Source organism: Lactuca sativa, chromosome 2 (assembly GCF_002870075.4).
Source record: "Lactuca sativa cultivar Salinas chromosome 2, Lsat_Salinas_v11, whole genome shotgun sequence".
Taxonomy (NCBI): domain Eukaryota; kingdom Viridiplantae; phylum Streptophyta; class Magnoliopsida; order Asterales; family Asteraceae; genus Lactuca; species Lactuca sativa.
Genome location: NC_056624.2, coordinates 163,439,753 through 163,462,280, shown reverse-complemented (window position 1 = coordinate 163,462,280; position 22,528 = coordinate 163,439,753). Strand labels below are relative to the sequence as shown.

Sequence of the window (22,528 nt, the reverse complement as noted above, 5' to 3'; positions counted from 1 at the left end):
ATACCATAAACAAATTGATTATCGAAAAAGCCAACTTTTATTCAATCACTAATATGGTATATATATACAAACCAGAAAACCTACAAATCCTTATTCTAAACAAACTCTAATCAAAAGCCTATAAAACAGGAAAAGATAAAAATAAACAAATCATAGTAATCCTTTATTATAAAATATAAGATAATAACGAGATTTCTTTATGTTAATTTTTTTGGAAGTTTTTAGAGATATGAATCTTCAAAAACCATTTCACACCAAAATAAATCTTTGAAACAGAAGTAAGGGCCTACTGCACACTTGCACCAAATCCCATTTTGCAGAAGAGCCGTCCAAAATTTATAATTATCATTGAAAATGCCTTAAATTTTTTGTCAAATAATTAATAAAATCCAAGTATTTTTGTTAGATATATTCTTTTCTAATGTAATAATCGACCTAGAAGAAGGTATAATTGGGGGTAAAAGAACAGTGAATCACTCTAGCAATCAAATTGCAATAATATTCGTGTATATGCCCATATGCACTCTTCCAAGTTTAATTGGGGTTGGAATAATTGTAAGCCGTGAACATGAACATGTGGTCCCTGCCCCCTGGGAAGTAAATTTCCAAACACCAATTCCAACAACCATAAACACAAAACGATTTGTGGTTTTTTGCATTTTGGCATGTAGGCCACGTGAATTTAATATCAACCACACTTTAAATTCAATATATACTCATTTCCTTGGTTCTCGATTGCAACAGTTGCTGCCCCAGTCATCCACAACAAGTTCCAATTTTTATGCATGACTCTTTCTTTGGTTTTCTGAATTTAATAATTAATGATTTCATCTCTTGAATTGTCGTCTAACTATCCATTTGATTGATTTACAGAGCTACCATAGATGGCAACTGCGACTGCATGGAATATTGTGTTAAGAAGCTCTGGTGCGAAGAATAGAGCGACAGTATCTACTAATAGAAGAGAGGTTAGAGCAAGTGGCTTAAGTGTTAGGAAGAGGCAGCTGGTTTCACATGAGGGACTTAGGGTTTTGTATAATGCTGAGAGGTTAACCCGAGCAAGAAAGATTCGAAATGAGAATTCAAGAAAAGTGATGATATGTGAATGTGGGATGAATTTGGTTTTTGTGGGAGCAGAAGTAGGTCCATGGAGCAAAACCGGTGGACTCGGTGATGTTCTTGGTGGTCTCCCTCCTGCCATGGCTGTACGTTCTTACTTCACTCTTTATGTTCTTGCTTTGAGCATTTATTAATTGACCCAAAACAAAAATCAGTTGTTGCTCTGTTATTTAGGCAAATGGACATCGTGTAATGACAGTATCACCTCGTTATGATCAATACAAGGATGCTTGGGATACTGAAATAGAACTTGAGGTATACCATTTTTTGTATTGATTCCTCCAAGCTTTAGATTTGATATCGACATCTCCTTTGGACATACATGCATAGCTCAAGGCTGGGGACAGAACTGAAAAGGTGCGATTCTTCCACTGCTACAAGAGAGGTGTTGATAGGGTGTTTGTGGATCATCCAATGTTCCTTGAGAAGGTATATATATATACATATATACGTACGTCCTTTTCATTTGTACATTAAATCTCTTTTGCTACTGCTAAATAAATTTATGGACGTCAGGTTTGGGGAAAGACAGCTTCGAAAATATATGGACCTGTAGCTGGAATAGACTACCAAGATAATCAGATTAGATTCAGCTTACTATGCCAGGTTTGATCGTATACTAGGTTACTTGTTTAAAAAGATCACATGACAAATTATCTTAAGTATATAATAATAATACTTTCAGGCAGCTTTGGAAGCCCCAAGGGTGTTGAATCTCAATAGTAGTAAATACTTCTCAGGGCCATACGGTAGGTATAAATTAATGATCCATGCATCTTCCGTGAGTTTTTGATCGATATTCACATCCAATAAAATATAAATTTCGTTTTTTTGGTACAGGGGAAGATGTTGTCTTCGTTGCCAATGATTGGCATTCGGCACTTATTCCGTGCTACTTGAAAAGCATGTATCAGTCTAGAGGAATATATATTAGTGCTAAAGTACGTGAGAATATTATTATCTCTTTTTCTAATGTCCTACAAAGAGATGATGAGATGAATTTACGTTTTTAATTGATGAAGGTTGCGTTCTGTATCCACAACATAGCATACCAAGGCAGATTTGGTTTTTCAGACTTTTCACTCCTAAATCTCCCAGATGAGTTCAAAAGCTCTTTTGATTTCATCGACGGGTAATTAAGTAATTAATTAATGTTTACATCAGTAGGAATTGAACTTTATGTGTAAGCGTTTTTGATTAGTGATTAGTTGAATTCTGTTACAGATATGAAAGACCAGTAAAGGGAAGGAAGATTAATTGGATGAAAGCAGGAATACTGGAATCGCATAAGATCTTAACTGTGAGCCCTTACTATGCTCAGGAGCTTGTTTCTGGGCCAGACAAAGGAGTGGAATTAGATAATATCCTCCGCAAAACATCCATCCATGGAATTGTCAACGGGATGGATGTCCAAGAATGGAATCCCATGACCGATAAATACACTGGTGTCAAATTTGATTCTACCACTGTAAGTAACAACAACAACAGCTACCTGATTTTGCATGTGTCTGCATGTTGTTTAAATATTTTGATATTTTCTCATAGGTAATGAGTGCAAAGCCGCTTATAAAGGAAGCCCTACAAGCGGAGGTTGGATTGCCGGTGGATAAGAAGATCCCAGTGATAGGTTTCATAGGCAGGCTTGAAGAGCAGAAAGGTTCAGATATCCTTGCTGCAGCAATCCCGAAATTCATAGACGAGAATGTCCAGATAATAGTTCTTGTGAGTATCTAATATCTTATGCACGATGTAATCAGGTATATATATAGCTGACGTAAGAGTTATTAATTAATTAAGTACCCATGCATATAGCCCAATCCATATTGAATAACTGAATTTATCTATTTTGTTTAAATCTTTTTAGAACTTCTTGAATTGTGTGTTAGGGGACTGGGAAAAAGGCGATGGAGAAGCAGCTGGATGATTTAGAGACACAATACCCACTGAAGGCCAGAGGAGTAGCGAAATTCAATGTGAAACTGGCTCATATGATTATAGCTGGAGCTGATTTTATAATAGTTCCTAGTAGATTCGAACCATGTGGTCTCATACAGTTGCAAGCAATGCCTTACGGATGTGTAACTAACTATTAATAATTTGTACATGTGTTTATAAATAAGATTTTTATTTGTGTATTAATTAATTTGGATTGTTAGGTGCCCATTGTTGCGTCAACTGGGGGGCTTGTTGACACGGTGAAAGAAGGCTACACAGGATTTCAGATGGGAGCTTTTAATGTTGAGGTAATAATACTGAATATTCATTCGAATTCTGTTTCATGGACAGTTTAATTAAACATCTTCAAAAAGTGTTTTTTTTTTCCTAGTGTGAAAAGGTTGATCCAGCGGATGTAAGTGCAATAGCCAAAAGTATTACAAGGGCACTTGCAGTCTATGGTACTCCGGCTTTTTCAGAGATGATTCAAAACTGTATGGCTCAAGAACTTTCATGGAAGGTTAGTATACCTGAATGTAAAAAATCCAAAACATAAAGTATAATAGTAACTTGTACTCTTTTTCAAAAAATTTTACATTGTGGTCAGAAACCTGCCAAGAAGTGGGAAGAGGCGCTTCTGAGTTTGGGGGTTGAAGGTAGTGAGGCTGGGATTGAAGGAGAAGAGATTGCTCCTCTTGCCAAGGAAAATGTAGCTACACCTTAATTACACCAACAACAATGGACCACAGGACCAGGCAAAAAGTAAGGTTCCATATTGTATTGTAGCTAGAGTATATATTTTTAGTTACGCTAAAAGTGAGTTGGTTTGATCTCCAATGAACTATTGTATAGAGCTGCAACTTTAAGCCAGGTTAAAGCATGTGGTGTCCGTTGTTGGGAATTGTCTTTGTATGGTAATTTCGTTTCATGGTAAATCACCGTTCTTATAACTAAAGACAACCAGAAAGAGAGCAAATTAATTTCTCAAAGTTCTAAAAGAGACAACTAATGTATTGACACTTCACACTTGTATTGTTTTTTGTAAATGAATGTAATCATAAGGATAAGGACTAGCGAAACATTGGATATATAAATGGTCTAATGTGAAATGTATTGGATCCACCATCGAGTCTAAGAGCATCCACAATGTATAGTTCAATGGGAGAGTTGAATGAGGTGACATGTCTAATTGGCATTCAATGAATTAAACTCTACCATTATCGGGTGTAATGTTGGCGTTCAATAAATATGAAGTTCAATGGCCATTAATTAAACTTTTCAATGGGAATAAAGAAACTTTTTAACTATTAAATATGTATTCCATTGAACTCTATTGAGTTCAATGCATGGTAGAAAAATTAATGTAGAGTTGTATAGTAAGTAATGTAACATCCTAAAAATAATGACATCAAATTTTTGTTTTTAGATTAATAAATCGTTAATACAAATCAGTTCCATAAAACCAAGTTAATCGATATTTAGCAAAAACATCATCGAATCAAAGTAGATCACAAAATGTAGAAACATGTGGTGTGTGCTCTGCAATCATCCCGATCTCTTCCCTTTAAAAGCCGAAGTACCTGACACATAAACCGAAAACCGTAAGCATAAAGCTTAGTGAGTTCACTTAAAATACCACGTAACATAAAACCATAGAATATCATGCGACAAACATATAGTTTCCATGGGCTACTCCCATGGCCTTTACCTGGAATGTCATGGGCTCCTCATATGATCTGATCCAAATGTCATGGGCTACCCCCATGGTCTTTACCTGGAATGTCATGGGATCCCCCAAAGGTCTGATATCCAAGTGACATGGGCTACCCCCATGGTCTTACTTGGAATGCCATCGGCTACCCCTATCGTCTGATATCCAAGTGCCATAGGCTACCCCCATGGTCTTTCATAAAAATATTACAAAGACAATATCATTCCACATCACAAGTAATAGGCCGACATTGGTGCCTTCGACACATGTATATGGTGAAAAGACTCACCTCACACTGCTGAATCCCGCAGATAAATCTCTGGCTGCTGGCTGACCGATCCCCAAACTAACACTATCAAAACAACACCCAATCAACATTTGGTGCCCACACCATATCCATAAATCTATTACTAGGGTAAATGACCAATTTACCCCTTACCTAGTTTGGACCAAGACTTAGGCCCAAACCTAATAATCCAAAAGAGCCAACTACCAAAAACTATCCAAGGCCCAATCAATGGCCCAATTTTCCAAATTGGGCCCAAATCCATTGTAGACCTTCTCAAAATAATTATCAGCCCAAAACCAAATGGCCCAATAAGGCCCAAGACCACTAAGCCCAAAATATGGCGCAAACCGAATCCCATCATGTGAAATCTCTCTTGACTGAGTACGCGGGGCGTACTCAGCTGTATGCTAAGCAGTACTCGCTGTTTGGCTTGTATGATACACGTGTAGACTTGTACGCCCAACGTACTCCTCCATTAAGCCAAATCCTCCATAAAGCTCTTAATACTTAGGTGCATAAGTCCAAGTCACAAATCTCAGTCCAAACAAATATCTAGATCCATAAAGTCACTTACTTTGTGACTTTGCATGCCCCAAAAGAACCCAACCTCAAGATATAACACTCTACTTTCATAAAATGGGCGCAAACTCATGCATGGATGGATCTAAACCTTAAAGGTGACAACTTTATGCATCAAGAACCTCAGAAACATCAAGACAACTTTATGCATCAAGAACCTCAGAAACATCAAGAGTGACAGCTCATAGCTCCTGGAGTGGTATCAAGCCACTAATTCTCATTCTTAGGGCCAAAAAGGGACCAAAACTCACATAAGATAGATCTAAGACATTAATGATCAAGTTCATTACTTTTTACCTCAAACAAACTGGAAATGAAGCACATCATCAAGATCCAATAACTCTTATTTGATCCATAGCCTTGCACCAAACTCCATATTCTTGAGTATGAGCCAAAAATACCCTAAGATGCACACAAGGAGCTCAAAAACACAACCATGGAGGTTAACGGACGGTTTCTAGGGTTTGGAGGACTTGGAGGCCGGTAAAGTGGCCAAACTGAAGGACTTAGTGTGCTTATATAGGGTACAACATAAAAATTTAGCGTTTTCATCCACCCCACATTTTCCTTACGTACTCCTCGTACGCCTAGCGTACGAGCTCTCGCATCCTCGATCAGCCTGTTACAGTACACTACGCATACGCTAGTATACGCCTCACGTATAGACCCTCACATCAGTACGTCTTGCGTACTACCTAGCTACGCCCCGCGTACTAGGGTTTCCCTTCAGTACTAATATACTCCGAAGGCCATAACTTCCTCGATATAAATCAGATTTCGACGATCCACATATCCATGAGAAGGTAACAAGAAGCTATATGCTTTAAACTAATCATTACTGCCTTATAATATCTGAACAAACATGCAATTTCCATAAAAGCCTGAGTTGACAAATTACCAAAATATCCTTTGGCTTCAAAGCACCAATCATCCAAATTACATCATCCATCCCCAAATGAGTCAAAATCTAAATTATTCAAGGGTCCTAAGTCTGCTAATACTCAATCATTGATCACCACACCAAAATGGAAACGATTCGAAACAGGGCCTTACTATCCCGAACACATCAAACAACCTGTACAACACAACCACAATCCCGAGCACACGACAACCTTCCTAAGGCTATCAGAACCAAACCTAGCAGGGCTCTTCAACCTGAAGATAACCGAATCCTTTCTTCACTTGTAAATAATCCTTCGAGTATTGGCTACACCTACTCAACCTGAAATCTAAAGTCTCGAGTTGGTCTGACTCCCTTACAGACCGCCCATACTCAACCATTGCTAAATCCATTCCACTTATCTCCCTACTGACTACTTAACTTTTGATAACTTAAGGTTCCCACTAGAAAAAAAGATCCAACCAATTATTGTTGCAAAATACTTTTGCTTAACAAAAGGATCAGATAATCCTTCGAGTAGAGGACTCATCCCCGCAACAGCTAGACTCAGACGAGAGCTGCACAACAGGGTCAAATCTTTTACTCTAAGATTATTTAACCCCAATTGCAAGTGACCTATCATATTCTCTGAATAATAAGTGACCCCACACACAAGCTCCAAATCAATAATATCGTCTTGACTTATCTTGATGCCCTTTACAGATAGAACCAATCCAAGAAAAAATCACAGTGGCTTGATCTAGCATCAAAACTGAATCCATTACTTACCCTTGAACCCTTCAATTGATGCCCTCAGCATATAGATGATGGGTTTGGGTAAAACAAATAAACTAGAAAACAATTCCTAAGTTTACATGCAACCTACTTTGGATCTATGTTTTAAATATTGAACATATAACTTTGAATTGCAAAACAATAATCCTAAAGAAAGAAGCTATTTTTGGACATAACAAATTAGGGTTTAGAGTTACATACCTTTCAATTGTTATAGGAAACAATTGGCAAACCTTGATCTTGATCTTCTTGGAAGCTTAGCACCACAAATGTAATGCCTCTAATGGAATCACACCCAAAAGCTAGCAATAAGGAAACTTGTGAGGAGAGAGGTTAGGGTATGCAATTTCGGCCTAGGGTTTCTTCAAGAGAAGGAGTGCCGATTTTAGGAGCCAGGAGGCTCCTTATATAGCTGAGGTATCCAGGGTTTAAGGAAAACCCTAACGTTCTTTTGCTTAGAGCCTAAGCTTATCCAAAGGCCTTATCCAAGCCCTTTGGACGAAATCATTAGGGTTTCCCCTATATATTTCGTCCACCCCTTCCAAGGAGGTTCTGGAACCTTCCACTCAACTGTTTGATAATTGCAAACTAGTCCTTGTACTTTATAATTAATACAATTAACCCCAAAATCAATTCCAATTAATTTATAGCTAACTATTAATTAAACATTATGATTTCTAATTAATATATTCATATTTTAACATATTCATAAATCATTTATATTAATTTATTAATCTTATAATAAATCAATATCTCTCCTTTCATAACTTCTTTGTCTAGTTGCTAGGTTTGAGGGCAATCCAAAAGGACTATGCTGTTATCAATTCAATTACATACCAATTATAGTTATGGGCTTAGACACCTAATCCAACACTCTCCCACTTGGATAAGTCTATAACTATAATTGCTAGCATGACTTCCAAATTGACCAAGAAATTGAAGCTTCCAAAAGCTGCTGCTTAACTTTGACCTAGTCAGTTATGTGTCATAAGATAAGTGATCATATAATCCTTCGTTCTTCAAGATATCCTTAGACATAAGACATGGAATTTAATCAATCTCGTTGTACAGAATCTATGTTTCCCAATTTCTAATTTGTGATGATATAGGACTTCTAATTGAACACATCAATTTAGTCCTGGCTGGGCCCAACACATAAGTCAACACCAAATAATCGAGGGGCCCACACATATCGCTTTTTCCGTTAGGTAAAAAGGAACGAATAAAAGTTGAATCATATTCTTGTATCTTTTACTCATCAAACTATACGTGACAATATGTTTTATAACACCAAGTTACTGATGCGTTTTCGTATCACGAATGTATAACCGACTTGCAAATTAAAACTCATATATCTCCGTTTCAAGATTATAAGATATTATCGTCTCAATATTACTCGTGATGAATTCCATGAAGTAATAAACTAAGCGAGGGTTTATCCAATACTCAAATCTCAAAATTTGATAAAGAACATTTGTGTGCAGCTTGTGAAATGGGAAGCAAAGTAGACAAAGTCATCCTACTATAATCAACACAAAAGTGATAGAACCACTAGAGCTACTACACATCGATCTGTGTGGTCCCTCTTCAATCGAAATCATTGGTGGAAAAAGTATATGCTTGTTGTTGTAGACGATTTCTCTCGCTTCACATGGGTATTTTTCTTGAAGCAAAAATCAGAGGCCACTCCCAAACTCAAACTCTTTATAAAACAAGTAGAGGTTCAACTACGAAAAGTGGTTCGTAACGTGAGAAGCGACAATGGCTTGGAATTCAAGAACAAGGATTTTGAAGACTTTCTTGCAGAGAAAGGAACGACTCACAAATTTTCTGCTCCATATACTCCACAACAGAATGTAATTGTTGAAAGGAGAAACCGTTCTTTGTGTGAAGTAGCCCGAACAATGCTGAACTTCGCCTCCTTACCTCTGTATTTCTGCGCTGATGCTATTGCTGCTGCTTGCTACATGAAGAACAGATCATATCTGAACAAGCGCTTCTCGATCACTCCTTATGAGATCTTGAAAAACCGAAAGCCAAATATGAAGTTCTTTCATGTGTTCGGTTCAAGATGCTTTATCTTCAACTCAAATGAGAACCGAAACAAGTTTGATGCAAAGGCCGATGAAGGGATCTTTTTGGGCTATTCCTTGAATTCAAAGGCATATAGGGTTTTGAATAAACATTCAAAGAAAATTGAAGAAACCTACTATGTCACTTTTGACGATAACTATGTCAAGAAATTGAAGGCAACTAAAGGTGCTATTCAAGAAATCTTTGCACAGTCCAGTTAAATAACGGTGCCGATTTCAAATCTTTTCGAGCAATACATGTTGCTTTTCGATGAACCAGAGAGAGAGAATAATTCCGAATCCAAGGCTAAAGATAACCAGGTCAACAATCTGAAGAAAATCATTGATGACGCTGCAAAGAAGATGGCAAAAGAACTACCGAAAGCAACTGAAAAGCCAACGAGAAGCGAATCTCCAAAAGATAATTCTCATGATCAGGGGGAGACTTCATCTCCATCAGATAATTCTAAGTCACCAGTCTAGGGGGATAATCAATCCTCATAAAGTTCAATCGAAAGTCCAATAGAAGGGGAGTGTTTTGGTTGTAGGACTAAAGTGGGTTTTCAGAAATAAGATGGACAAGGAAGGAAATGTAATTCGCAACAAGGCTTGGTTAGTTGTGAAAGCCCATTGTCAAGAAGAAGGCATAGATTATGAAGAGACCTTCACTCCATTTGCAAGATTAGAATCAGTTCAAATATTTCTTGCTTATGCTGCACACAAAAATTTCGAAGTCTATCAAATGGACGTGAAGTGTGTCTTTCTTAATGGAGAACTTGAAGAAATGGTGTATGTAGAGCAACCACCAGGCTTCGTGAACGAGAAGCATCCAGATTACTGCTACATTCTGGACAAGGCAGTATATGTCCTGAAGCAGGCTCCCACAACATGGTATGAAACCCTTACTTAATTCTTGAAAATGTCAAAATTTAAACAAGGTTCGGTTGACCCAACCTTCTTTCATAAGAAAGATGTTAACCACCTTATGATAGTCCAAATTTATGTTGATGATATCATCTTCGGCTCCACGAATCCTAGCCTAACGGCTGAATTCAGGAAGTTGATGGAAACTAAATTTAAGATGAGCTCAATGGGTCCGATTAACTTTTTCCTTGGCTTGAATATTAGACAGGGACCCGAAGGCATTTTTATCAATCAAGAGGCGTACACAAAGACATTACTTGCCAAGTGTCGGATGTTGGGTGACTCAAAGGTGAAGGTTCCTATGGCGTTTGGCACTAAGGTTTCACCATCACTGGAGAACCGGCTGCTGACATGACGCTTTATCGTAAGATGATTGGGTCACTGATGTATCTTACAGTCAGTAGGCCAGATATTATGTTCTCAGTCTGATATTGTGCCCGATTCCAAGCTAACCCACGCGAACCTCACGTGCTGGCAATGAAGAATATTTTTCGCCATCACTAGAGAAGTCGGCTGCTGACATGATGCTTTATCGTCAGATGATTGGGTCACTGATGTATCTTACAGTCAGTAGGACAGATATTATGTTCTCAGTCTGTTATTGTGCCTGATTCCAAGCTAACCCACGCGAACCTCACATACTGGCAGTGAAGAATATTTTTCGCTATCTGAAGCGAACTACCTCTCTCGGTTTATGGTGTCCAGCCAACTCAGGATTCTTTGTTCAAGCATTCTCATATGCTGACCTAGGGGGATGTGGATTGGATCGTGAAAGCACCACTAGAGGATACCGATTTCTTGATGGAAAATTAGTTAGCTATCAATTAAAGAAACAAACATGTGTTTCTCTCTCCACAACCGAAGCTGAATACATAGCCGCAACATCATGCACATCTCAGGTCGTTTGGATACAAAGTCAACTTAGAGACTATGGCCTGAACAAGAAGAAAATCCCACTATATTGCGACTCAGAAAGTGCAATTAGGATTTGTCATAACCTAGTGCAACACTCAAAGACGAAGCACATAGCACTGTGGTATCACTTTATCAAAGATCATGTGGAATATGGTAATGTAGAGATTCACTTCGTTAGAACCACTGATCAATTAGCAGATATCTTTAATAAGGCCTTACCTGAAGCAAGTTTCAATAAGATCCTACAAGGACCAGGAATGATGGAAGCTGAATCTGTACCGTAATCGGCTTCACTTCATTAAAGGTTGGAAGCGAAATAGAGCGAACGCTCGGTCTATTTTGGGTTCGGTTCACTAAGGAACAGACTTGAACCGAACGTTCGGTCTATTTCGGTTTCAGTCCTACTGAACTCGGTTTGCTTTATTTTCAAGAAGGAATTTCGGTTGTATACTTTTGTACACTTTTTTACATACTTATTTTTTATGTTTTTCTTTTTTTTTTTGTTTATTTTATTTTCATAAAATCCAAAAATAATTTTCTTTTTGCTTTTATTTCTTTTTATTTAGAATTTTTTCACAAAATACAAAAATATTTTCTTTCATTTTCTTTTATCTTTCTCATGGTTTCCTGTATACAAGTTATTCTCGATGATGGAGTTGGAGCAGGTATAAATTCTTGTCTATGTATTAGTTAGGTATCCCTAGAAGCATGTTGATGCATGTTGACCGAAGCCTCTAAAGATTTTGAGTGAAGCCTTAATTACTTGATATATACAAATCATGTATTCCCAATTAGTTTGTTAAATTCACTTTAATCATGAGCTACCTTACTCTTCTCATATTGAGCTTCGAGTTTTCTGCTTGGTCCCAGTTTTATAGCAGAGGTACATTCGGTTCCTTAACCACCTAAAACATTTTTCTCCATCACACTTCATATCATGAACATAACTCTTGAGACTCTCAGCTATTGCTATTAAGGTTTATGGTTACACAACATCTGTTTTATGATCTTAGTTTCATGTTACTATGTACTAAGTGAAACCCAAAACTCTATACTCATAATGAATTGACGGTGAGCAATTAATATGTTCTAGTTTTTACCAATGAATTAACGAAACCACTCCATGTGGAGGTACAATGAAATCTCTTTTTATTTTGTGAGATCCTTTTGAAAGTGTCTATCACCAAGACTTTTCTTCCTCAAGGATCCAGTTTTATTTTTTTGATATTTTTTATTGAATTTTTCAACAAGTCACTGAATATGTTTCTAACTTACTTGTTCAACAGGCGACATTGGTCTCACAGGTACTTCATTCTCTTTTGGTCTAATGTCAAGAACCGAAACTTGAATTGAAGCGAAAGTCACCCTTACAAGCCTTATATATAAAAGATGCCTTTCATTGCTTCTTAATAAGCACTTCATCGTGTTTTAACGGGAAACCACACAGACACTTCGAAGTCTCTCTTGACTTTGAATGAAGAGATTCGTGCCCAGGATCTACTGCTTTATGTCTTAATCAACATCACAATTTCCCACAAAAGTTTGATTTATTTTTTATCTTTCACACTCCTATGCACGAAAATCTTTGATTTTCCAAAAATCCGGTTCTGTTTTGTATAAGTAATTTTTCATTATATAGCTTCAGTGCTAAAAGTGACATGGTTATTCTCAAATGAAATGATCAAGTCGACACCGACTCATGTTATTTATGTTGGTGACGTTTCAAATAAAGCAAAAGGGATGAGTCAGTAGTTATCCAAACGTTTGACAATTTGAAAAAGGCGATTTGTATGGAAAAGCACGTAAAATTGAAACATTTTCTCTCTCCTGCGTAATCATAGGGGTTGCCAACTGTCTAATCTCCACTGTATCAGGAACCGTTTCGCAAAAGACAAGATTTTGGTCGGATTTTTCTCTCTCCTAATCCTAAGTATAAAAGGTTTCTCCTAATCACCTTTTCTCTTTTACCGCTTCCTATCTCCCAAAGCAAAAAGGCGATTTCTTTCATTGTTCTTCATCTTCTTCTCAAGCTACATCAATGGCAGAATCTTCATCTGTTCAAGACACCTCTGTTCACTCCACCCTTCTGACCATCAAGCCTCACCAAAACCTCATAATCGATCTTACACCGGTCACCTACGAACCCTACATGCTGCAAGTTGTCGAATGCCTCAAATACTCTCCGCTTGTCATCGCTATCTCACAGGTGGAGGTAGTTCCCACGTCTTGCCTCTCTCATATCTACTCAACTGCTCACTATGACAAAGTCGCTGAGAGAATCCACTTCGATATTCACAACGAAAAGACCTCGATTTCCAAGAATCGATTTGTGCACGCTGCTAGGTCTTGCTCACGAACATACCATGGTGATCCTTGATTCCATCTCAACTGGTCAACTATTCTCAATGTTCTACAACATGGGGTATATTGAAACCTAACCACCGTAACGAAGTTCAAGAAATCATGCCTTCCTCCACAATGGAATGGCCTCTTCACTCTCCTGTTCAAAGGACTCTCAAAGCGAAGCGTTGGATCAGATGGGGCAAGCAAGTCGTTCATGACCATGATTTATAGGTTATACAATGGGATCCATCTCGACTATGGTTCGGTCGTATGGCAATAGGTTGTTCAAAGTTTATCCTCCTCTTCTCGCCATTCTGAAGTTTCGTGTGGCAGGTTCTGGACAATTTTCACAAAATGGGTAATGGATCGTTTTCATGTCCCGATCATGGCGGACTCGCTTCTCTCCTCCATCGTAACATTCCACACGAAGAAGATAATTGTCACTAATCCGTCCAAGTATGTGTTTATTGGATCGATTCTGGAATCTATGTATGCCTGTGTGTTTGAGGCGAGTAATCTAATTCAAGAGTACAAGAAGCTTCCTTCTTTGGGCCTAAGGGAACTCACACCCGCAATGATTCATTCCATTGAGGAAGCAGACAAGCCAAAAAAAAGGGGAAAGAAACAAAAAAAGAAGAAGGAAGAAAGGGTTACCAAAGGAGCAAAGGAGCAAACTCCTAGGAAGCGAAAGTCTGAGAAGGCAGGACCTTCCCAGCCCAAGCAGAAGAAGACCAAGAAGCTTGCTCAGAAGCTTATCCTTCAGTCATCAAGCGACTCTGACTCAGAGTATATCCCTACTGGACATAAACAACCCACTGCTAGCGCATCTGAGAGCGAAAGCTCTGATGATGAGGGTCCGGTTTGTGGTGATACCCCCCACCTTGATCGCCTACACCAGAGGTACAAGTTCGCTCCAAAACATCTTCTCCTTCACCTGTTTCCATTCCTATTTCCTTACCCCCACCTTCCCAGTTATCACATCACAACCCACTTCTACTATTCCACTTCCTCCTCCTATTTTCTCTGATGGTACAAGCACCACCATAACTGAAGTTTAGACCAACGTATCTGATACGGGGGTTCGGTCTTCAGTCCCTGAAACATCCAAACCACTATCTCCCTCACCTTCAACCGAAACCAATACTGTCCTTGGTGGTGACAAAATGGATTTTGATTCCTTCTACTACAGTCCCTACCGGGTTCACAGTGATGAAGATGATGATGCTCCAAGCTGATCTGGCCATGGAAAGCTCCATCATGGATGATATCGCTCTCAAGACTACTCAGCTGAAAACCAAAAATCTCCTCCTTTCTTAGGAAACCAAGGAGGTTGATCAACTTCGCTCTGAAAGGGCTGTCGTCAAGAGCTGTATCTCTGACATACACGCCATTCTATCGAATGTTCTGGAGGCTCACGACCCTGTCTTTACCATATCCATTAGACGACATCTTGCTAAAAAACTCCGTCCTGTACTTGGGATGTTGAGTCGCATCGAAGGTGTTTCGGAGACTGTGGTACCTCCGAAACAAGGGGGAGAAGGACTAACAACTTCGTCTCAACCTCCTCCTACTACCCAGCCGGAACAACAGAAGACTGAGCATGCTTCGAGTTTGGCTTTTAAGGATAAAGGAAAGGGTATTGTGGATGACAGTGATGAGGAAGAGGAGACAATAGTTGATGCTCTGAAGCGAAAGTCAAGGGAAAGGGAACTCGATCTCACTACCAAGATTGCAAGGGAAGCTGAAGCGAATGAAAGAAGATTAAAGGAGGCTCATGACCTTCTGGAAAGCAAGAAAACCCTATTTCCCCTCTGGACTCTGGAGAAGCTAATCAAAGAGGCTATCGAATCCCCTAGCACTCATTGGCTTGAGCCAGTAGTGTCTTTGGATTGTGAAAATACAAGGGACTCTCAGTTCGATATGCCAATCACCCGGAAGGCGTTTGTTTTTCACAGCTTTCTTCCTATCGCAGAAATACCTCATCCAAACCCAAAGGTTGATCGTGAGCTAATCGACTACTATTTGGAGTTCACTCAACCTTAATATCTTACTTGGAGTGCTTAGAAAATTATCACAGTTTGGGTCGTTAAGCCTCACGTAACAGGGAAATTCATCAACGTCAAATTCAAGGTTACCAGAGGTTTGGCCAAGTCTAAGCATACCTTCTCCCTTGCTGACCTACCTAATCTCAATCCTCATGATTGGATTGTTCTACACAACATTCTTCTCTCTAACCCAGTCGAATACGAGCCAATCATTGATCATCTGAAAAGAATGTTAGTCTGCTACATTCTGGAGGTAGCCAAGATGGATCAAGAGGTCGCTTCAGTTCTAAGAAAGAATCCCACCATTTTGCCTGTTGGTTTTGCAAGTGATGTCAACAAGATGAAAATGGGAAAGATTGACCCGAAGCTGAACTCGGTGATGTTCACCAAGCAAGAAGGCAAGAAATGCATGTTCGCTCTAACTGATAAACATCTCTTTACTACTTCGTGCTTGGAGTATGTTCTGGGAATCATTCACAGGTGTAAGCAAAATAGTGAAAGCGATGAGAAGTACTTCATAGATATGATAAGATGGTATATCGACTTTCGCCAAGTCCTTCTTGCTGTAATTCCAAACTTGTTCAAGGTGGTGAAGCGAGCAACTGTTAATCAACCGAAGTAAAGGTCTCGCCCCAATTGACGCAAAGAGGGAGATTGATGAGTTCTGAATGTTGCGTCTTGGGCTCGGTTTGATTAGCCCAGTTTTGTAACCGGTTTGGGCTTGTACATCCAACCGTGTTTTGTTTTGTTCTAGGGTTTTAGTATTTAAGGTGCATGCATGCATCCTTAGTAATTAACAATTTTATTATTTTCATTATTGTATTGTAATCCCTAGCTCGCCTCTACAGTGGAAGTTCTTAATCGAGCTCTGCTGAGGCGTGACTACATTTGAATCATTAAGCTTTATATTGATTCCATCTTGTGTTCATTGTCTTGTTTAATATAATTGTTTGTTCTTCGTTGATTAACATGTAAAAGATCTAAACGATCTTAGAGATTTTATCTCATCAAGCCCTTAGGCTCTTCATGGCTTTACCCTTCCATCCCCAGGGACTTCAAATGACAAAACTTGGGATGTTATACGGCGAATCGATATTGATTGTGATGAGACTTTTATCGTGATTGTCAAACTGGCTACTATTCGTAGTATACTTGGCTTGGATATTTCACACCACTGGCCAATTCATCGGTTGGATGTCAACAATGCATTTCTTCATGGTCACCTTCAGGAGACTGTCTACATGAATCAGCCCCCATGTTTTCATGATAGATTCTTTCTGGATCATGTTTGGTTACTTCAAACAATAAGTATGCCTCATCTTTATTCGTCTACAAACAAGGTGATCAGATTGCTTACTTATTTCTATATATTGATGATATTGTTCTAACTGGTTCATCTTCCAGTCTTCTACAAACATGTCATCACCACTCTTTGTTTGGATTTTTCCATGACTGAATTAGGAACTATGAACTATTTCTTGGGCATTGCAGTTTTTAGAGACAGTCATGACATGTTCTTATCTCAACAATAGTACGCCTCAAAAATACTTAAGTGAGCTATGATGCTAAATTTTAAACTAGCCTGCACTCCAGCTGACACCTCAAATAATTTTAACGGCTCCATACCTCTTGTATCTGACCCTACTCTCTATAGGAGCCTTCCAAGGGCCCTTCAGTATCTCACATTTACGAGACTAAACATCACATACGTTGTCCAGTAGGTTTGCCTCTTCATGTATGATCTTCGAGAGCCTCATTTCACCGTTCTCAAGTGCATTTGCGATATATTCGTGGAACCATTGATCACGGTCTTCAACTAAACGTGTCTACATCTCATGGCCTAATTGCCTACTCTAATGTTGATTGGGCTGGATGCCCCTCCACTCGTTGTTCCACGTATGGTTAATATATTTTTTATGGGTCAGCTCCTTCTTTAGTCTTAAAGAGACAAGGGACCATCTCTCGTTCCAGTGTTGAGGCCGAGTATCGTGGCGTTGCAAATGCAGATTCCAAGACCTGTTGGTTGTACAACTTACTTTATGAGCATCACTACACACTCCTTTTTGCAACGCTTGTGTATTGTGATAATGTCAGTGCTGTTTATGTGTCCACCAATTATGTTCAACATCAACACACTAAAGATAGAGTTTGATATTCACTTTGTGCGTGACAAAGTTGTTATTGGTCAAATTCGAGTTTTATGCATCCCATCGTCATCCTAATAGTATGCTGACATATACACCAAATGACTTCTATCACATGTTGATTTCTTGACTTTAGATCCAGTCTAAATGTCCGTACAAGACCTCCCGTTCCGATTGCAGGGGATGTTAGCCGTATATATTTGTATATGTTATAGTTATATTGTAATCATTTTTTGTATGTGGCCCAGTTAGCCAACATTCATAGTCCTTTAACCTTGTGTATTGTATAATTGGTGGAATACAATTTTGGAATTCATGGGAAAATCTTTTATCAACATTGACATCATCAAATTACAATTCAAATAGCTAGACTGGTGCTTGAAAAATAAGAATCTTAGAATAATATACAATTTAGAATAATATACAATAATGCACGTAATTGCCATGAGAGTCCTTATTATGTATCCACATATACTGGATGCATTTAAATATATGGAAATTAAATACGAATGGGCCCACCTTTTGTGACTAACTACTACTATGGTAAGCGGAACTCAAAATGTTGATGTTGAGTCACTGTAAGTTAGCATAGAAAAGTCGTCGTACACAACCTGTCTGGTATTAGTTTCAACCATAGAGGGAATGTGTGATGTTCTTATCGTTTCTAACTCTATTGCTACTTCTTTCATTGTAGGCCTATTTTTACCATTCATATTCAAGCACCGCATTGCAAGATTTGCTAATACCAAAAGCTCATCAGAGCTACTTTCTTTAATCACCATTGCATCAAAAATAGACATAACACGCCCTTCTTCCATAGCCAGCATGAAGTGCACTGCCAAACTTCTATTTTCACCAAATCTAGTTAGGGAAATTGGCCTTTCACCCGTTAAGAGTTCAACTAAAACAACTCCAAAACTATAAACGTCACTCTTTTCAGTGAATTGACTGGACTGGAAGTACTCAGGATCTAGGTAGCCAAAAGTACCTTTGACTAACGTGGTCAAATGAGTTTGGTCCATTGATACGAACCTTGAAGTTCCAAAGTCCGAAACTTTGGCCCTGTATTTTTCATCCAAAAGTATATTAGTGGTTTTGATATCCCGATGATATATTGGTATGGAAGTTGCAGAATGTAAGTAGGCTAGTGCTCCTGCAACCTCCGTAGCAATCTGTAATCTCATGTTGAATGAAATTGGGAACTCATTTGCCTCATTGTGTATACTGTCGTACAAGGTGCCATTAGAAATGAATTCAGAAACTAATAAAGGAACCTCTGTCTCTAAGCAACATCCTAATAGCTTCACCACATTTCTATGATTTACTTGGGAAAGAATGACCACCTCATTGATGAATTGCTCTAATTGACTTTCATCAACTAGTTTTGATTTCTTCACAGCGACAATCCTTCCGTCCACTAACATCCCTTTATATACAGTACCTTGGCCTCCACGACCTAGAATTCTGTTTTCATTGAAGGAGTCGGTGGCTTTCTCCAACTCACGTGACGTGAAAAGTATAGTTTTATCAACAAAAGATGGGTCAGCTTCTTCTTGTTGTTTTAGAAGTAAGCCACCATTCCGTTTAAAAAATCTCTTTCTCATTCTTCTGGCTTTTGTTTTCTTGATCACTTTGAACAAAGAAAAGCTGATTCCCACAAGGAAAAGTACACCAATACTTATGGTAACACCTGAACGAATCGCACACATACGAAACATAAAATTCAGTGGTCTTACATTTATTGAACGCACGATGTCAACCAAAAAAAAAAAAAACAACCAATTTATTCTCTTCATTTAGCATTAACTAGAGAATATTATATTAGAATTTAATAAATAGGTTCGTAAAGTGGTGAACATAGAATAAAAATTTTATGTCATCAACGTTTCTATTCCGATCTCCTCATTTATTATAGTAAGAAGTGGTGTCCATATATCGTAGTGTTGGAAAAGGTGATAAAAACGACTATGATATCATAATCTTGAAAACAAATATTCAAAGAGAAATAAGAAAATGGTATATATCTGATTCTGTAAAAAGGATATATAATTTTAACATAAAGATAAACAATATTAATACTTATATATTTTGTTAACAATGCATCTTTAAATATACACTATATAACAAATGGTGGTAACCTTATCGGTTATCATATTTTGATATGAAAGGTCATAGTTGAAAAAGTTGACATTTCCGGAATTAAAAAGAAAAACAAAAAATGACATGATATTTGATAAATTATTTATTGAAAAAACTATTTTTATTTAAGTATACTAAATTATTTCGACAAGATATAATACGTTAGTCAAGTCTATATATTATCGGTGGATGTTATTTTATGTGATTAAAATATAACGTATTTGTATATTTTCATTAAAAAAATAAAATTTAATGTTGAAATTCCATATATCACTTTGTTGGTGCAAAACAGATATTTTTTAAACTATTTGCCCAAATTAATAATCCTAAATTTAATATATGTTATTACGTGTAAAAAGAGTAAAACTACGCTACTTCTATTTATACAAAACTATATACGTAAAATTAAATATCTTTATACTTTAGTTTATATCTATCTTTTTTTTTTTTTCTTTTTTTTTTTTTCATATAGTATTAACCATTTGTTTTCATCTAATATATAAATACCAGTGGGAACAAACGTATACAATGATATTTGATTTCTCGTAAACAAATAATTTTGTTTTTAATATATGTATATAAACAAATAATTTTTTTTAATATATATTAACATGTATGTAATAAGAACATTACCAAGAATAACACCCATGGATGATCTACTTTTAGAACCGGTGGTGGGAGGAAAGTGACCACAAGTGAAGTTCCATCCGCGAACGAGTTCACCATCATATATCTCCTCATAGTAACAAAAACCATTGTTAGCCCCGCACCTTGAACATTCTTCGGTCACTAAAATTTAAGCAAGTCATACAAGAGAAGCAGCGACGTTAAAAAATGCGTTCAACCCTACCCAGGAAAACAAAATAAAGTAAGTTAATAAATACCAAAAAAGAAATTACATCTATACCTTCACATCCACTAGATAGATAAGGGTTTCCTTTTATTGGCCGACTCTGAGGAACGGAGCATTTCCATGACGCGATTGAAGTACCATTACCAAGATCAAGTTTTAGTCTAACCCTCAAATGACAACATTGTATTTGATCGAACTCCGCTTCTGCTAAAGTCCACTGCAGTGATATCGGAACATAAAAGTTGCTCTCTGCTAACCTTCCTTCAACATATGAATTCTCATCCACCAAGAAGGCATAGCCACAACCTCCATCTCCTCCCTGTGTTTCCAAGCCCGTGAGATCCATGGTGTAGGACTTAAGATAACGAGGAATTGTTGTTTGGCAACAACTGACGCCGAGGCACTTGTCTCGATTACTAAAGGTGCCATTGCGACATGTCGTGGAACAACCTGCGATGGCACTCCCATTGTCCAAGATGACAGCGTTACCACATCCCTCTACAACAAATGTGTTTTGTACTCTGGAAAACAGAAATGGACTGCTGCCAAGGTCAACGTTCATGATTTGACTGTTATTACGGACTAGATTCTTGCAATCAGAGATCATGGAGACGTTAGCAGTTACCGTTTGGTTTCTCACGTTTATGTCCAATATCTCCAGGTTGTTGAGTGCAGATAGATATGGTGTCGTGGAGTTGCAATTAACAGTGTACCATTTGTTCAGAGAACAATCTGTTCCGATGCCAAAAGGGTATGGAATTCTCACGTCCCCACACATTTCTTTGCATTCTAGCTTGGCGTATGATTGAGCTGCTACAGATGTTGCTGTTAATGAAATGAAGAGGAGAAAGTGGTAAGAACGAAAAAAACTCATTTTGGTATGTACTACAACCGATATACAAACAATCAAAAGGATGCATTTGTGTATATATGCTGGATATGATCATTCGAGGAACTTACTAAGAAATAGACCAGAGGCTCACAAGACAAAGTCACGCATGAAAACTGAAAACATGTGATGCTTACCATTGACCAACCATTAGAATTATTTTCGTCGTTTAGTGAAAATTCTAATAATCATTTTTGACATATGATTCATTCAATGGTTGTCCATCTTCGTTAGAAAGAAATCATATATATTCGCCGAGATTGTAATCAATCTCCTTTCCAATTAATAATCTGATCACACCCAACGATTTGGCGAAGGGGTGGATACCCATCCTCTTCATGCCCATATTTGAGAAATCAATGTTCCTTCGGATATAAGATCTTATATATACAGCTGACTGCAACAGATTTCCGACAAAATGTAGTACTAGATTATCCAAAGATAATTGTGATGTTGGCGACCAATTACCGTCCATCCTAGTCCATCAAACTTTTCAAGATTACACATAGATTAGCAACGAATTCTAAGAAATATCAATAAATCCGTCCCTAAATTAATTTACATAATAATACTTGTTTGAAATAAAGTCCTTCGTGTTAAATACCCATCTAGTTTTTATTCTTATTTATCTTCCTATTGATATGAATTGGTAATAATTATCGTATCTGATAAAATTAATAATATTTTTAAGATATATGATTTAATTTCCCAATTATCAAATGTTAAATTGTTAAATTTACAAGATTGCAAAGCTGTCATTAATATATGCAAATAGTATTATGTTTAATCAATGCAATTATTATTATTATTATTATTATTATTATTATTATTATTATTGACATATTTATAAAGTAAAACTACTCATTTCTATACGTATTACTTTAAGAAATAAACCA

General features: G+C 37.6%; 2 protein-coding genes across 4 annotated transcripts; one reads left to right on the top strand and one right to left on the bottom strand.

Annotated features, from left to right (window-relative positions):
- Positions 1 to 630: 630 nt before the first annotated feature.
- On the top strand, positions 631 to 3,989 carry LOC111911063 (granule-bound starch synthase 1, chloroplastic/amyloplastic). 3 transcript variants are annotated; one of them, XM_023906842.3, is made up of 14 exons: positions 631 to 783; positions 874 to 1,205; positions 1,294 to 1,374; positions 1,450 to 1,548; positions 1,636 to 1,725; positions 1,805 to 1,868; positions 1,960 to 2,060; positions 2,142 to 2,251; positions 2,344 to 2,587; positions 2,665 to 2,841; positions 3,006 to 3,197; positions 3,276 to 3,362; positions 3,446 to 3,574; positions 3,662 to 3,989. In XM_023906842.3, the coding sequence occupies exons 2-14, from the start codon at positions 885 to 887 to the stop codon at positions 3,776 to 3,778; spliced, it is 1,812 nt and encodes a 603-aa protein (XP_023762610.1). In that variant the 5' UTR covers positions 631 to 783; positions 874 to 884; the 3' UTR covers positions 3,779 to 3,989. The 3 variants fall into 3 exon arrangements, with proteins under 3 accessions (XP_023762610.1, XP_052624442.1, XP_023762611.1); XM_052768482.1 differs by lacking the exon at positions 631 to 783 and having other exon boundaries at positions 806 to 1,205; XM_023906843.3 differs by lacking the exon at positions 631 to 783 and having other exon boundaries at positions 1,066 to 1,205; positions 1,275 to 1,374.
- A 14,066-nt stretch (positions 3,990 to 18,055) lies between these two features.
- Positions 18,056 to 21,648, bottom strand: LOC111911061 (wall-associated receptor kinase-like 1). The gene is made up of 3 exons (XM_042899242.2): positions 20,798 to 21,648; positions 20,524 to 20,679; positions 18,056 to 19,441 (listed from the first exon to the last, which is right to left on the bottom strand). Exons 1-3 carry the CDS (start codon positions 21,615 to 21,617, stop codon positions 18,306 to 18,308), a joined length of 2,112 nt encoding a protein of 703 aa, XP_042755176.1. The 5' UTR covers positions 21,618 to 21,648; the 3' UTR covers positions 18,056 to 18,305.
- Between the last annotated feature and the right edge of the window lie 880 nt (positions 21,649 to 22,528).

What these genes read in the sequence shown, in the direction of transcription:
- LOC111911063 (XM_023906842.3), top strand. Translation starts at nt 885, where the DNA reads ATGGCAACTGCGACTGCATGGAATATTGTGTTAAGAAGCTCTGGTGCG. An exon ending in GTCTCCCTCCTGCCATGGCT is followed by an intron (nt 1,206 to 1,293) that starts GTACGTTCTTAC and finishes TCTGTTATTTAG; the next exon opens with GCAAATGGACATCGTGTAAT. An exon ending in ATGTCCAGATAATAGTTCTT is followed by an intron (nt 2,842 to 3,005) that starts GTGAGTATCTAA and finishes ATTGTGTGTTAG; the next exon opens with GGGACTGGGAAAAAGGCGAT.
- LOC111911061 (XM_042899242.2), bottom strand. Translation starts at nt 21,617, where the DNA reads ATGAGTTTTTTTCGTTCTTACCACTTTCTCCTCTTCATTTCATTAACA. An exon ending in TCTATCTAGTGGATGTGAAG is followed by an intron (nt 20,680 to 20,797) that starts GTATAGATGTAA and finishes CTTAAATTTTAG; the next exon opens with TGACCGAAGAATGTTCAAGG. An exon ending in ATCCATGGGTGTTATTCTTG is followed by an intron (nt 19,442 to 20,523) that starts GTAATGTTCTTA and finishes CGATTCGTTCAG; the next exon opens with GTGTTACCATAAGTATTGGT.